The sequence below is a fragment of the Podarcis gaigeae genome (assembly GCF_964106915.1).
Source record: "Podarcis gaigeae genome assembly, chromosome: 2".
Classification (NCBI taxonomy): Eukaryota; Metazoa; Chordata; class Lepidosauria; order Squamata; family Lacertidae; genus Podarcis; species Podarcis gaigeae.
Genome location: NC_139679.1, coordinates 125,127,721 through 125,143,747, shown reverse-complemented (window position 1 = coordinate 125,143,747; position 16,027 = coordinate 125,127,721). Strand labels below are relative to the sequence as shown.

The window sequence follows — 16,027 nt, the reverse complement described above, 5'->3', positions numbered from 1 at the left end:
GCCCCTCATCTGAAATCTTGGGAGAGCTGCTGCCGCTGCCAGTCAGTGCAGGCAACAGGACTCAGCATAAGGCAGCTTCCTAGGCTCCAGCCTCCGATGTGGCTGGTGTTGTGTATTGAGTCAAAGGATTTTATATCTGTATTATTATTGTCTGTATTGCATTAGGGTAAAGTAACTGCCTTTTGGTTCCAGAGGGTACAGCTACTATTGGTTCATTTAAGCTGCTGTATTTGGATCCTCTGTCTTACTGGTTTCCTCCAAAAGGCAGGACTGTGATTGCCTGATATTGTTCCCTCCAAAATGTATCCTTTCTAGCTAGTTCCCTGTCCCTATAAATGTAGCTCTCCCCTCCTCAAGTCTCAGTCTTGTTTGCTTTAATAAAGAAGTGTTACTAGAGAACTGTCTCCAGCATATTATGTCAAGAGAGCTGAAATCACAAACCCCACGTCACAACAGCTGCCCTGTCCTTCACGGGAGACTTTGAAGCAGAGGTTGGGTCATGTATGATCTAGCTGTGATCTCTGCATCAGAGGGGGTTGGGCTAGATGACCCCTCGGGGTCCCATGCAACTGATTCCATGATTTCCCTTTGCTCCCCCCCCCCCCAGCACTGCAGGATTTCCTGCAAATCGCACCCACCCACATCCCTCCCTTTCCCACCAAGATTTGGGAGGAGGAAGTGACTATTCCCAGGGCCCTCTCTAGGGCTGCGAGCAATTGCTTTTTAACCCTTGGGGGGCGTGTATTTCCTTTGCAAAAAATAAATAAAGGCGGGGTGGGGGGAAAGCCACTGAGAAAGGGGCGGCCGGATGCCTAGAGAGGCAGCTGGCGGGGGGGGGGGAAGGAGGAGAGAAGCAGCTGAGCTTTGCAAGATTCGATTCCTTTCCTCTCTCCGCTTTGCACGTGGGAAAGAAAGAAAAGATCTTCCCACGGGTTGCATCCCTGGATGAGGTGAGTGACAGCTGCCCCCCCAATTCCACTTCCCCACAACTTGGGCTCGAGGGGCGTCCCGGGGCCAGGGAGGGGGGCGGGATTTAGATGCAAAGATCTGAACAGTGAATGGAGGCTTAACAAAAGAAAGAAAGGCAAGGGAGGTCAAAAGCATATAAAAATATTCAAAGCATTTATACAGATACTCAAAGCATGTCTTTTCGATAGTCTCCAATATGACCTGCATAAGGACACCAGTTTAAGAAGACCAAGCCGGCTTCATCCTTTCATCTGTTTTCATCTCTTTGTTGGCCTGACTATAAATCTCAATTTTTATGTGAGCTCGCTCTTTCCCTCAAACAAAACAATGTGAGCCCAAGGCAAAGGTTAAGCAGATTTACCTATTTTTCTTTTCCCCCATTTTCTCTTTCCCTTATTGATACCTCTCCCCTCCCCCCACCTAGCTGTCAACGTTTTCCCCCTCTTAAGGGAAATTCCCTTATTCCGAATAGGATTCCTTGCAAGAAAAGGGAAAAGTTGACAGCTATGCCCCCACACCTTGAGAATTATGGGTACATGTTCTGCAAGATGAGAGTTTTATATGGCGTCAGTTTTGCTGATAGAATTCTGCCTATCGCTCTCAATCCTGTGCTCAGAAGCCCCTGCAGTCTTCTCCACTGAATCACGCCCCCCCACCTGCTATTCTGCCTTCCCTTATTTCTGCTTTAAAAAGCCAAATACTTCACAACACCAACCGCTCTGAATTGTCTGCCTCTTTCATTTTCCAGGTAAATGTTTACTGATGTCTGCAGGTGTTAACAATAACAATAACAATCGTATACCACCCTTTATCCAAAGATCTCAAGGCATAAAACACAACACACACCCCACAAAATATATAATAAGAACAAAACAGGCCCATTAACAGAGTGTTAGTGAGCCCAAAGCCTGGCTGTAGAGAAAAGTTTTGCTTGGCACCTAAATCTGTATAGTGAAGGCACCAGCTGAACCTCCCCAAGGAGAGAATTCCACAAATGAGGAGCCACTGCAGAAAAGGCCCTTTCTCATATTGCCACCCTCTGGACCTCTCGAGGAGGAGGCACATGAAGAAGGGCCTCAGATGGTTATATTAGTGTCTGGGCCAGTTCACAGGGAGAGAGGCTTTATAAGTTAAAACTTGCACTTGGAATTGTGTCCAGAAACTAACTGGTAGCCAGTGCAGTCGGACCAGGATCGGTGTAAGGCTATAGAGGAGGTTAAGTGGTGATATGATAGCCATGTTCAAATATATAAAAGGATGTCACATAGAGGAGGGAGAAAGGTTGTTTTCTGCTGCTCCAGAGAAGCGGACACAGAGCAATGGATCCAAACTACAAGAAAGAAGATTCCACCTAAACATTAGGAAGAACTTCCTGAAAGTAAGAGCTGTTCGACAGTGGAATTTGCTGCCAAGGAGTGTGGTGGAGTCTCCTTCTTTGGAGGTCTTTAAGCAGAGGCTTGACAACCATATGTCAGGAGTGCTCTGATGGTGTTTCCTGCTTGGCAGGGGGTTGGACTCGATGGCCCTTGTGGTCTCTTCCAACTCTATCATTCTATACTCAAACCGTCTTGCTCTGGTGAGCAACCTGACCGCTGAATTTTGCACCAGCTGAAGTTTCCGAACAATCTTCAGAGGCAGCCCTACGTATAACACATTGCAGTAATCTAACCCTGAGGTTACCAGAGCATAGACTACAGTAGTTAGGCTATCCCTGTCCAGATAGGGGAGTAGCTTGGCCACCAGCCGAAGATGATGGAAGGCACTCTGGGGCCACTGAGGCCACCTGAGCCTCGAGCAACAGCATAATAATAATAATAATAATAATAATAATAATAATTTATTATTTATACCCCACCCATCTGGCTGGGTTTCCCCAGCCACTCTGGGTGTCTTCCAACAAAACACTAAAATACAATAACCCATTAAACATTAAAAGCTTCCCTAAACAGGGCTGCTTTCAGATGTCTTCTAGAAGTCTGGTAGTTGTTTTTCTCTTTGACATCTGGTGGGAGGGTGTTCCACAGGGCAGGTGCCACTACCGAGAAGGCCCTTTGCCTGGTTCCCTGTAACTTGGCTTCCCACAGTGAGGGAACCGCCAGAAGGTCCTCGGTGCTGGACCTCAGTGTCTGGGCAGAACGATGGAAGGTGGAGATGCTCCTTCAGGTATACTGGACCGAGGCCGTTTAGGATCCAGGAGGACCCCCAAGCTACCAACCCGCTCCTTCAGAGGAAGGGTAACCCCATCAAGAGCAGGTCACCTCCCACCCATCCGGTTCAAGTAACCACCCACTAACAATGCCTCAATCTTTTCTGGAATGAAGTTTGATTTCTTTGCTCTCTTCCAGTCCATTACCAAGGCAAGACCTCAGGGTCATCTTCATACTGCTGACAGTGTACACCAAACCTCTGGATGACCCCTCTCAGTGGTTTCACGTGGATGTTAAATAGCACAGAGGATAGGTGTTGAATTTTACAACTTTGTTGATTCATTCCTGTATTGCCTTTATGCATTTGTCAAATACGGTTCCAATGTTTTAATTGTGTGCTAAGCTGATTTATCATTTGCCCGATAATAAATGTTGGAAATGTAAAGAGACTGAAGGTACATTCTTTCTCCTTTGGTGGACGTGCCCAAGGATTAAGGCTTTCTGGGAAATGATTTATAATGAAATGAAAAAGGTATTTAAATATACCTTCCCTAAGAAACCAGAGGCCTTTCTCCTGGGCATTGTCGGCCAATTGGTGCCAAAGAAGGACAGAACTTTCTTTATGTATGCGACAACAGCAGCAAGAATACTCATCGCAAAGTATTGGAAAACGCAAGATATACCCACCCTGGAAGAATGGCAGATGAAGATGATCGACTATATGGGACTGGCAGAAATGACTGGCAGAATCCGAGACCAGGGAAAAGAGTCGGCGGAAGAAGACTGGAAGAAATTTAAAGACTATTTGCAGAAATATTACAAAATTAATGAATGTTAGAATGATGTTGGACAGAAATTAAGTGGTTAGCAGCTGTAATGTAAAGGTTGAGCAATAAGTTATAATAAGTTATAAATAAGTTATAATAAGGATTTGTTGAGTTAAGAATTCGAATTGGAATATAAAAGGGGGAGGTGAGAGGAGGTCTGGGAAACAAGGTAATGGAAATAGGTAATGGAATATATTTGTTTTAATTGTTTTTTATTTTTGTATTTTTGTTACTTTTTGTGTATTTTTGTTCTTTGTTTCTTTTGCATTAATTTGGAAATTCTAATAAATATTTATTTAAAAAAAAAGGAGAAGGAAAACTCTGATCCCCCAAAAATATATATATATAAAAAAATTGTGTGCTAAGCTGGGGCGTTTGGGCAAATGACAACAAAGAAATATCTAAAATGAACAAACAAATGTTCTTGTTCTTCAGGTCCTCTTGGAAGCTCAGCTACTGCAGAGAACAAAGATGGAAGAGAACAAAGATGGAAGAGAACAAAGATGGTTAGCTGGACCTGAGGCAGGAAAAGGACCCCATTTAACCCAAGCTGGGAGCAGCGGGGACTTCTGGAAAAGGGCACAACAGAAGACCCTCGATGAGGACAATGCCAGCCCAGATGCTCAGTGCCAGCACTTCAGGGAGTTTGGCTACCAGGAGGCCGAGGGGCCCCGAGAGGTTTGCAGCCGACTCTACAGTCTCTGCCGCCAGTGGCTGAAGCCGGAAAAGCACACCAAGGCCCAGATGCTGGACCTGGTGGTCTTGGAGCAGTTCCTGACTATCCTCCCCCCGGAGATGGAGAACTGGGTCAGGGAGTGCGGAGCGGAGACCAGCTCCCAGGCGGTGGCCCTGGCAGAAGGCTTCCTCCTGAGCCAGGCGGAGGGGAAGAAGCAGGGAGAGGAGAAGCAGGTGAGAGCTGTTTAATCCTTGCAGGGCCAAAAGGTGGGGTCAGACTTGAGGAATCCTCTCCCTCCCCCGATGGCAGCAAGGGAGTTTATTCAGTCATCATGGTGAGAGACAAAGAAATCCAGTCAGTCCTCAATAATGGCGCTCCTCCCCTTGCTTTCTAGCAACAGCACCTGTTTCTTCAGTGTCTTCAGTGGTCAACTGTCTCTGTGCCCATTGTTCTTGCGCTCTTAATGAACGCCAAGTTCTAGGGGATGGGGGGATCAGCTATGTTGTCCAGTGACAACATGTCAGCTGGCTCTGCCTCCCCTCCCACTTCTCCTATCCCCTCCCAGCTCGTTTGTTCATCTGCCTCTGTGCTGTGATCTTCCTCGAAACCCTGCTGTAATTCAATGCTCTCCACCCCATTCCTCCTCCTCTTCAGTCCATTCCCTGACAGGTGGGTGGCATGATCCATAGGATTCTTATATCCACCCCTTTTGCCCTCCCTTTCCCTGCCTCCTTCCTCTTCTAATGCCTCTCAACTAATGGGCTCAACTAGGGCCAGGGCCTTTTCAGCACTGGCCCCGACTTGGTGGAACGCTCTGTCACAAGAGACTAGGGCCCTGCGGGACTTGACATCTTTCTGCAGGGCCTGCAAGACAGAGCTGTTCTGCCTGGCCTTTGGTTTGGACTCAGTCTGACCCTTATGTTTCACTCCCCTTATGGTTTTGATGAAGCTGCATTTTAAATTGCATTTTAACCTGTATTTTAAATGGTTTCTTCTTCTTCTTCTTCTGCCTATTATGTTTTTACTGTAATTTTACTGCTGTTAGCCGCCCTGAGCCTGGCTCTGGCCGGGGAGGGCAGGGTATAAATAAATTTTATTATTTATTTATTTATTTATTTATTTATTTATTTATTTATTTATTTATTTTTTCAGGTGGCGGGGTGGAGAGAAGTGGTCAGAGGTCCTCTCGAGGCAGAGGAGGACACCCTGGGTCCCATACAGAAGCCACAGTTCAGGTGGATTGTGCTGGAGGGTGACGGAGGAGCTGGCTCGCCAGGTGAGGCTCCACGGGTGATCTTGAAACTCTCAGGTGTGCCAATTGCTCTCCCTGTTCCCCTGGAGCTGGGGGGCGGGCCATAGCTGTCAACTTTCAGATTTGAAAATAAAGGATCAGCAGCCTCAGAGAGCCAGTGTGGTGTAGTGGTTAAGAGCGGTGGACTCGTAATCTGGGGTTCGCGTCTCCGTTCCTCCACATGCAGCTGCTGGGTGACCTTGGGCTGGAGGATGGATGGCAGCTAACAGATTGAGGTTGAATCCTGACAAGACAGAAGTACTGTTTCTGGGGGACAGGAGGCGGGCAGGTGTGGAGGACTCCCTGGTCCTGAATGGGGTAACTGTGCCCCTGAAGGACCAGGTGCGCAGCCTGGGAGTCATTTTGGACTCACAGCTGTCCATGGAGGCACAGGTTAACTCTGTGTCCAGGGCAGCTGTGTACCAGCTCCATCTGGTACGTAGGCTGAGACCCAATCTGCCTGTGGACTGCCTCGCCAGAGTGGTGCATGCTCTGGTTATCTCCCGCTTGGACTACTGCAATGCACTCTACGTGGGGCTACCTTTGAAGGTGACCCGGAAACTACAACTAATCCAGAATGCAGCAGCCAGACTGGTGACAGGGAGCGGCCGCCGAGACCATATAACACCGGTCTTGAAAGACCTACATTGGCTCCCAGTACGTTTCCGAGCACAATTCAAAGTGTTGGTGCTGACCTTTAAAGCCCTAAACGGCCTCGGTCCAGTATACCTGAAGGAGCGTCTCCACCCCCATCGTTTTGCCTGGACACTGAGGTCCAGCACTGAGGGCCTTCTGGCAGTTCCCTCACTGCGAGAAGCCAAGTTACAGGGAACCAGGCAGAGGGCCTTCTCAGTAGTGGTGCCCTCCCTGTGGAACGCCCTCCCACCAGATGTCAAAGAGAACAACAACTACCAGACTTTTAGAAGACATCTGAAGGCAGCCCTGTTTAGGGATGCTTTTAATGTTTGATGTATCATAGTATTTTAATATTCTTTTGGAAGCCGCCCAGAGTGGCTGGGGAGGCCCAGCCAGATGGGCGGGGTATAAATAATAAATTATTATTATTATTATTATTATTATTATTATTATTATTATTGCCGCTTTGAGACTCATTTGGGTAGTGATAAAGCGGGATATCAAATCCAAACTCTTCTTCTTCCAAGAATTTGATCTTCGGGTTCCAATGCCTTCTTATCACCCCTGAGCCACGAAAACCCCAATTCCAAGGACTCTGTCTAAGGTGATTCTGTTGCCTGTGGAACTTTGGACTCACGATTGGAAGGGAGCCGAGTACCTGGAAGGTTGGCATCACCCTATACACCCCTCACGTTCCCCTGTATGGGACAATACCAGACCTCTGAGGTGTGGCGGGATCACTAAGGACAGACGGCTCCTCAACACCACTGACCCACTACACCCAGTTGGCACTGCGCCCCGACAGCTTGGCTCAGACCAAACTCCAAATCCAAACTCCTCCTCCTCCTCCTCCTCCTCCTCCTCCTCCTCCTCCTCTTCTTCTTCTTCTTCTTCCTCCTCCTCCTCGAAAATAAGGGATCAGCAGCCTCACCTGTCCCGGGGACACTCTACGGGATATCTAACAATCCAGGATAGCATTGTGAAACGGCGCTGGAATAAGGGAATTTCCACCAAAAAATAGGGAAGGTTGGCAGCTATGGGCGGGGCAGAAACATTTGACTCCATCTCCTCCCACGGTTTATGAAGATGTGCTCATCTACAAAAGCTTTGCTTCCACTCAAGGAGATGGACTGGAGCTTAAAACAACAACAACTTATTTAGCTCCAATCCATCGCTTTGAAAGGAAGCAAAGCTGTGATATGAGGAGGGAGGGTTGTTGTTGAAGTTTTTCTCACCAGGTGCTGAACTGTCAAAGGTGTCTGGATGAGAATGTATTTCTTCCATGGCTTTGGTTTCTTGTAGAGCAGATCCTCCTGGGGGGAGCCCCTAGCGTGATTGGATGGCGCCTTGTATGCCTCCTTCCAGCACCTCCTGCAGCCAAGCTGGTGCCCAAAGTCTTGCTCTGCTTTTGTTTGGACCACATCACATTCTTAAATCAATTCAGAATCAAATTAATGGCAACCATTGGGCTAGAGTTCTATGAAGATTACAGAAGGAGAGAGGGGGTCAGACTGCGCCCTGACCAAAGGCCTGGTGGAACATCTCTGTCTTGCAGGCCCTGCGGAAAGATGTCAAGTCCCGCAGGGCCCTGGTCTCTTGGGACAGAGCGTTCCACCAGATTGGGTCCACAGCCGAAAAAGCCCTGGCTCTAGTTGAGGCCAGTCTAACCTCCCTGTGGCCTGGGACCTCCAAGATGTTTTTGTTTGAAGACTGTAAGGTCCTCCGTGGGACATACCAGGAGAGGTGGCCCTGTAGGTACGAGGGTCCCAGGCCATATAGGGCTTGAAAGGTTAAAACCAGCACCTTAAACCTGACCCTGTACTCCACTAGGAGCCAGTGCTGCTAGTATAGCACCGGGTGAATGAGATCCCACTGCGAGGACCCCGGAAGGAGTCTCGCTGCGGCATTCTGCACCCGCTGGAGTTTCTCAAGGGCAGCCCCATCATCCCATCATTTTTGTGTCCCTCCCAGGCGGCGAAATGACCCTGGAGCGTCCTTCCAGCACTTTTCCTCTTTGGGATGGAGCAAAAGCTGTTCTTACCAAGCCACCGGATCAGGTAAGAGGAGAACGGTTCGAGAGATTGGAGGCAGGGGCAGGCTGGGTGTCTCTGGGTTCCCCTTTTGATCCTTCCACACCTGCCCAATAAGAAGCCTTTGCACGAAAATGCTGATACCTGTGTGTGTGAGAGAGGGGACAAATACGTTCTTCTTTCAGAGCCCAGTGATCTTTGAGGAGGTGGCTGTGTTCTTCACGGAGGAGGAGTGGGTACTGTTGGATCTGGGCCAGAGAGCTCTGCACCGAGAAGTCATGGAGGAGATTTGTGGGAACCTGAGCTTTTTGGGTAAGGATCACTCTTTGCTGTCTTCTGGTGTTTGAGGCAAACCTATGTAGGGTAATAGTGGGGGAGGGTCCAGCCCCCTCACTCTGAGATGATATGGCACTACACAAAAAAACCCCTTCACCACCTGTGAAGCCATGAGCTGGGTTTCTCAATGCGTGTTTCGCTAACCCCCTTTATTTCTGCGGCCACCACAGATAACATTTTTTTGGAATTCTCCAGCCCTAGAATAGCCAAGCATAGAGGAATGTTTGGAGATGAGGTGGTGGACCCTCATTCTTTGGAGGTTTTTAAACAGTGGTTGGGTGGCCACCTCTCAGGGGCTTTTTAGTTGTAAATAAGGTGTTTTGCAACATGCCCTTTGGGGCCCCTCTACAGTGTATAGCTTCAGTCTTCGTTTATTTGTTTGTTTATTACAGTGGACGCTCAGGTTGCGAATGTGGGAGGCATGTTCGCAACCCGCAGCATTCACAACCCACAGCGCCACATCAGCGCACACGCGGGTTGCGATTCGGCACTTCTGCACATGCGCAAAGCGTGATTTAGCGCTTCTGCGCATGCGCGGCCGCTGAAACCTGGAAGTAACCCATTCCGGTACTCCCGGGTTTCGGCAAGTCCGTAACCCGAAACAAACGCAACCTGAAGTGTCTGTAACCCGAGGTATGACTGCAATGTCAAGAATGGCTACTGTACTGCTGCTCCTACAGTACTGAACTAGTCCTGCTTCACGTCCAACTCAAACGCAAACTTGCAGGGTGTCAGGCATGGAGAGAACTCCTCTTCCTTTAGCAACTTCACAGATAAGAATTAATGAGCAGTTGATAGACTTATAGTCCTTTTATTACAGCATCATGTTTCAAGCACAAAACACACATCTCTCCGCAAGGCTAGCCTGACTCCTCCCTTCCACTTCCCCAGCAACATCCTGAGTGCCAACCGGAAGTTCCTCCCCCTCTCTGCCTTCTCTGATATGATCGGACCTCCTAGATTTTGGGGAGGGGGGTCCCCCACACACTCTCCAATGACGTATCTGCTAGCTGCTCCTGCTCGTCTCTCAATATCTCGTAGCTAGGCAACTCCTGGGGTATGTGTTCTGTGTCTCTCTCTGCTTCTGAAAACATTGGAGGCAGGGGGGGCAATCTTCCCCCTCCTCTTCTGAGAGGAGCTGATCTGCCTGTGAACGCATTTCCCAGTCCTTGTCTTCAGACCATTCCCTGACACAGGGGGTTGGACTAGATGACCCTGTTAGGATTCTTGCTCCGTGTTTGCAGTCATGGGATTGTTTTCTATCACATGACGGTGTATGTTTTCATTCCACAGAGTGGGAAGTGACGGAAACAGGATGCTTTGATGTTACTGTGTTCCGTGATGTGGGACTGTTGTCCTTTGTTCTTTTTCTGTTTGCTGTCTGTTGAGAAAGAAGGAGGAGCTAAGTCAGAATGCTCTGAGTGTATTATATGTAAATAAAGTACATTAGCCAAAATTCTGAGCTACTGAGCTCTGTTACGCGAACTGCTAACACTCTGCAGGATCCCTAAGTGTGCTAATGCCTTTCGGTATCAGTCGCTGTGATGTTCGGGCTGGAGAAAGCTTTAGAAGCTCCTGACCAGGAGGAGACCTAGGTAGACCTGGGAGAAATCCTGGTCTGAGCTAGGTGGACCAAGAGACAGAGGCAGCTTTTTGTGTTCCTGTGCCTCCAGAAGGCGCCTGAAGCTCATCAGGGCTAGCACCAACAGAACCTGGGGAAGGGCTGTAGCTTAAGGATAGAGCTTCTGCTTTCCAGATGGAACGTCCCAGATTTGATCCCCAGCATCTCCAGGTAGGCTGGGTGGGTCTGCTGCCTGAAACCCTGGAGAGCTGGTGGTGGTGGACCAATGAGCTCACTCAGCATAAGACACCTTCCTATTTTCAGGATCTGTGCATTGAATGCATTCTTCCAGTGTGGTGTAGTGGTTAAGAGCGGTAGTCTCGTACTCTGGTGAAATGGGTTCGCATCTCCGCTCCTCCACATGCAGCTGCTGGGTGACCTTGGGTCAGTCACACTTCTTTGAAGTCTCTCAACCCCACTCACCTCACAGAGTGTTTGTTGTGGGGGAGGAAGGGAAAGGAGAATGTTAGCTGCTTTGAGACTCCTTAAAGGGAGTGAAAGGCGGGATATCAAATCCAAACTCCTCTTCTTCTTCCTTCTGCGATTCTAACAGTGTCCTTTTGAAAAGGGCTCAGAATGCCTACTGAGACCTTCTGTCCCCACACAGAAAGATCTGAAGGGGAGTTGGTGCCTGTAAGGGGGTTTGGGGGAGTGGGCCTTGCATGCACATAAAAGAGAAGCAGCTAATTGGTCTTGTCCCTGATGAGGTCGTTGGTTTCTGCCTTGTCATCCTAACAGGATTTCCTTTTCCTTTTGTTTCCCAAGCAGAAGGTGGTCAGTCCAGCGAGAATTGCATGCAATCATCCGCAGAGTACGAAATGTGGAAAGAGACATATGGAAACCAAAGGGGACCTGAAATCGTCAGTCCGAATAAGCAACAACATTGTCAAAATAATATAAGTATCCAGACCGGGGAGAAACTGTACACATGTGTTGAGTGTGGAAAGAGCTTCAGCAATGGAGGAAACCTTGCTACCCATGAAATAATCCACAAGGGGGAGAAACTGTATAAATGCGTAGCTTGTGGAAAGACCTTCTGCACCAGTGGAAATTTTAGTAATGAAAGAATACATTCAGGGTGGAAGCCATATGTATGTGCCGAGTGCGGAAAGAGCCTTGGCGATAGCAGATCACTTGCTAAACCTCTAGGAGCTCACGCAAAAGCGAAACCAGATAAATGTGCGAGGTGTGGAAAGTGCTTCAGGTGTACTGGGAAGTCCCCGAAAGAAAGGAAGAAAGCTGAGAAAAAACTGGCCATCATGGCAAGGAGCAGGAGGGCTAGAACAGCCCACACACTGAAGGTCAAGCTGGAGGTGGTGGAGCGTGCAGAGCGGGGGGAACGAAACAAAGACATTTCTTTAGCCATGGGCTTGTCAAAGTCTACAGTCCGTACCATATTCAACAACCGCGAGAGGATAAAAGCAAGCGCTGAAAATCTGCAGAGCGAAAAGTTAACCAAGGTGACAACAGGGCGAGCAGAAATTTACGAAACTCTGGAGAGGCTGCTGGTTCAGTGGATGGACTGTCACGGGGATCGGGGCGCCCCACTGTCCTTCCTCCTCATTCAGGAGAAAGCGCTGTCCTTGTTTGAGGACCTGAAGAGGAAGAAGGCAGAGAAGGGGGATGTGAGTGCTGTAGGCATGGGGTTCAAGGCGAGCAAGGGGTGGTTTGACAGATTCAAGAGGAGGGCGTACCTTCACAACGTTAAGCTAAGGGGAGAGGTAGCTACTGCCGACACTGCGGTCGCATCAACCTACCCCACACATTTCCAGGAAATCATTGAGGAAGGCAGGTACCACCCGAAGCAGATCTTCAACATGGATGAAACGGGGCTGTTTTGGAAGCGCATGCCGTCTCGGACGTGCATTTCCATCCAGGAGGCAAAGGTGCCGGGGCCCAAGGTTTCAAAGGATCGGCTGACGCTGCTGCTGGGCGGTAATCTCGAGGGTGATGTGAAGCTAAAACCCCTCCTTGTGTACCACTCGGAGAACCCCAGGGCGCTGAAGGGGATCCCCAAATCAACTCTGCCCGTTTTGTGGCGTTCCAACAAAAAGGCATGGGTCACTCGCGAAGTTTTCAGCGACTATATCAGGAGCTACTTTTCTCCTTTTGCAACTGACTATTGCCTGGAGAACAACCTGGACAACAAAGTGCTTCTCCTGCTGGACAACGCCCCTGGCCACCCTGCCAGCAGCCATGATTATTCCGACAATGTCCGTGTTATGTTTCTGCCTGCCAACACGACTTCATCATTGCAGCCTATGGACCAAGGAGTGACCGTCAAATTCAAGGCTTATTATCTCCAGCTTGTCATGAAACACGTGGTCACGAAGAGTGCCGAAGACAACAACAGAAGCCTCGTGGACATTTGGAAAGAATTCAACATAAAGAAAGCTGTGGATTTCATTGCTACAGCTTGGTCGATGGTTACAAAAGAGACTCTGAACGCTGCCTGGAAAAGCTTATGCCCCAAGTATGTTCGTGATCACAGAGCGCTGGAGAAGGAGTTGCCCGCTGCACATAAGACTATTGTGGACCTGGCAGCACAGGCTGGCTTTGAAGGTGTGGATGAGGAGGACGTGCGAGAGGCGCTTGCGTCTCGCACGGAACGCCTTACAAACGAGGAGCTGATTCAGCTCGACGAGCAGTGCTTTGGCGGGAAGAGGGAAAAGGGTGAGGGCAAGGGAAAGGAACAGAAAGTTTTCGGCATGAAAACGCTAACTCAAATGTTGGCGCTGCAAGGTGGCTTGCTGTCCGTGACGGGGGAATATGACAACAACTTTGAATGTGCTCTAAACACAAAATTGATGCTCGATGAATTAATGGAGCCCTATACGTTTCTCCATGACAAAAACCAGAGGGAGGCAAAGCAGCCCACAGGCCACGATCCTTTTCACAGGGAACCAAAAGACCGCGCTTCTGATCTCGAAGCCCTGCCTTCCACATCTGGTTACGTTCCTCCCGAAAAGGCAGTTGCCATCAAGGAAGAGATCGTGGTCATCGAGGTGAACGCGGAAGAAATGGAAACTGAACCTGCAGACAGAACTGATTCGCAATCTTCCATTTCCTTGAGTTTGTCTTGCCCTGCACCGTTGCCTTGAATACAGTCATCTTGCTAAGGATTGGGATAAGGAGGACCTTACGGGACTTCCAATCATTGTCTGCAGAAAATGTTTTAGTTAGCACAAACCATTGGTTGTATTCAACTAGCTTTTACTCTAAGAAAAATCATAGACGCTAATGACCATAACTTTCTTAGGTCCATTAATTTTAATGGGTCTACTCTGAGTAAAAGTTAGCTGAATATAACCCCATTTATCTACACTGGAGGAAAACAGGTAGGGCCAAAAAGGGTGCTTTTTTTTTAAAAAAAAGGGGGTTTTAAAATTAGCTTCCCATATAATTTTTCCAAAATATCCAATTAAATACAAAAGACAACTGCACATTTTTTCAATGCTGATAAATATATTGTATGTCGTTTCCTATTGTTTGCTGTAGGTTTGCTGTAACCTGATAAAACATACACTACTTAAAAAACCCAAGTTGAGGAAAATGAGGGTAGGAATAAGGTAGAAGAAAAGAGAAGAGAGAAAAAGGACCAAACATTTTGCTAAGCAAAACAATAACCTAAGAGGATTTTTATGACAACCAGACATTTCTGTTCACCTGTGGCATTAAATCACATAGATTTTTTGTCATTAGCATATTACATGAAGCCCCACCACACCGAAAAGAAGTCCTGTGGCTGTGCTTTACATTGAACTAGTCTTAAATTTGATGTAAATCCCCCCCAATTGCAATATTCTATGCATTCTTGTACCACATTTATATATTCAAGTTGTCGAGTTCCTTCCAGTGCTGTACAAAAGTTCATCTAAGCTGCAAATACTAAGAAGGCGATAAATTGTTTGGACGTTAAATCTTTATTTGTACCTTGAAACGATGTTAAAAAACAACGTTCCGGAGCAAAGTTTCTATGTATCGCTAATAGTTCTGTGTGAATCAGGGACCAGAATGTTTGAATGTGTGGTCACTTCCACCATAGATGAAAGTAGGTCCCTTTAGTATCACAACCATGGCAACACATAGGGCTTATTACAGCTGATGTAATATATGCTAGTTGGGCTATATATGACCCATACCATCTATGCCACATTTCGTGTGAGAGTTTTCTAATATTTGCCAACAGAAATATACTTGCCAACCACAGCCCTTTTCTGGTGGAATCGTCAGTATTTGTTATTAAATCATATTCCCACACTGATTTTAAGCTGGACAAATCACCTAGCTGGGCTTTTTCTCAAATTATCATAGAATTCTGAAACTTGTCCTTTACCTCTTTTCCCTTGCCCAGACAGGCAGCAGCCAATAGATCAGCCCCCTCCTCTCTCTTCCCACCTCTGCCCTCACCCGCCCACCTCTCTATCCACTCACTTGCCTTTTCTTTTGTGACGCCACAGGCAGGCAGCAGCCAAAGGCAACCTTCGCAGCCTCCTCAGGCCCCACAACAGTCTGTGGTGGGTGCAATGCAATAGTAGCTCATGCACTCCAGAGCCAGGCCCAGCTGAAACACTGAGAGGCCAACCAGGTGAAGGGCTTGTGGTGCTTTCAACCCAGCGACATCTCCTGCCTCTCACAAATCTGTAGTTGCTGCCAAGTACCCCTGCCCAGCCCACGGTGGTGGGGGGGGGATAGTTTGGGTGGATTGTGTGGCTGGGGGATTTTGCCCATTTTGGAAGGGTATCATAGGATCATAGAGTTGGAAGAGACCACAAGGGCCATCGAGTCCAACCCCCTGCCAAGCAGGAAACACCATCAGAGCACTCCTGACATATGGTTGTCAAGCCTCTGCTTAAAGACCTCCAAAGAAGGAGACTCCACCACACTCCTTGGCAGCAAATTCCACTGTTGAACAGCTCTTACTGTCAGGAAGTTCTTCCTAATGTTTAGGTGGAATCTTCTTTCTTGTAGATTGGAGCCATTGCTCCGTGTCCGCTTCTCTGGAGCAGCAGAAATCAACCTTTCTCCCTCCTCTATGTGACATCCTTTTATATATTTGAACATGGCTATCATATCAACCCTTAACCTCCTCTTCTCCAGGCTAAACATGCCCAGCTCCCTTAGCCGTTCCTCATAAGGCATCGTTTCCAGGCCTTTGACCATTATGGTTGCCCTCCTCTGGACACGTTCCAGTTTGTCAGTGTCCTTCTTGAACTGTGGTGCCCAGAACTGGACCCAGTACTCCAGGTGAGGTCTGACCAGAGCAGAATACAGTGGCACTATTACTTCCCTTGATCTAGATGCTATACTCCTATTGATGCAGCTCAGAATTGCATTGGCTTTTTTAGCTGCCACGTCACACTGTTGGCTCATGTCAAGTTTGTGGTCAACCAAGACTCCTAGATCCTTTTCACATGTACTGCTCTCAAGCCAGGTGTCACCCATCTTGTATTTGTGCCTCTCATTTTTTTTGCCCAAGTGCAATACTTTACAT

The 16,027-nt window shown here is 48.0% G+C and overlaps 1 protein-coding gene across 1 annotated transcript; it reads left to right on the top strand.

Annotated features, from left to right (window-relative positions):
• The first annotated feature begins 835 nt into the window (after positions 1 to 835).
• LOC310837224 (uncharacterized protein) lies at positions 836 to 14,813 on the top strand. The gene is made up of 6 exons (XM_083723365.1): positions 836 to 950; positions 4,379 to 4,852; positions 5,772 to 5,895; positions 8,518 to 8,603; positions 8,762 to 8,888; positions 11,299 to 14,813. The coding sequence occupies exons 2-6, from the start codon at positions 4,415 to 4,417 to the stop codon at positions 13,632 to 13,634; spliced, it is 3,111 nt and encodes a 1,036-aa protein (XP_083579491.1). The 5' UTR covers positions 836 to 950; positions 4,379 to 4,414; the 3' UTR covers positions 13,635 to 14,813.
• The last annotated feature ends 1,214 nt before the right edge of the window (positions 14,814 to 16,027 follow it).

Bases quoted from the DNA above. Each gene is read 5' to 3' on its own strand.
- LOC310837224 (XM_083723365.1), top strand. From the start codon at position 4,415: ATGGAAGAGAACAAAGATGGAAGAGAACAAAGATGGTTAGCTGGACCT. The intron at 5,896-8,517 runs GTGAGGCTCCAC...TGTCCCTCCCAG, and splicing joins CGGAGGAGCTGGCTCGCCAG to GCGGCGAAATGACCCTGGAG. The intron at 8,889-11,298 runs GTAAGGATCACT...TTGTTTCCCAAG, and splicing joins TGGGAACCTGAGCTTTTTGG to CAGAAGGTGGTCAGTCCAGC.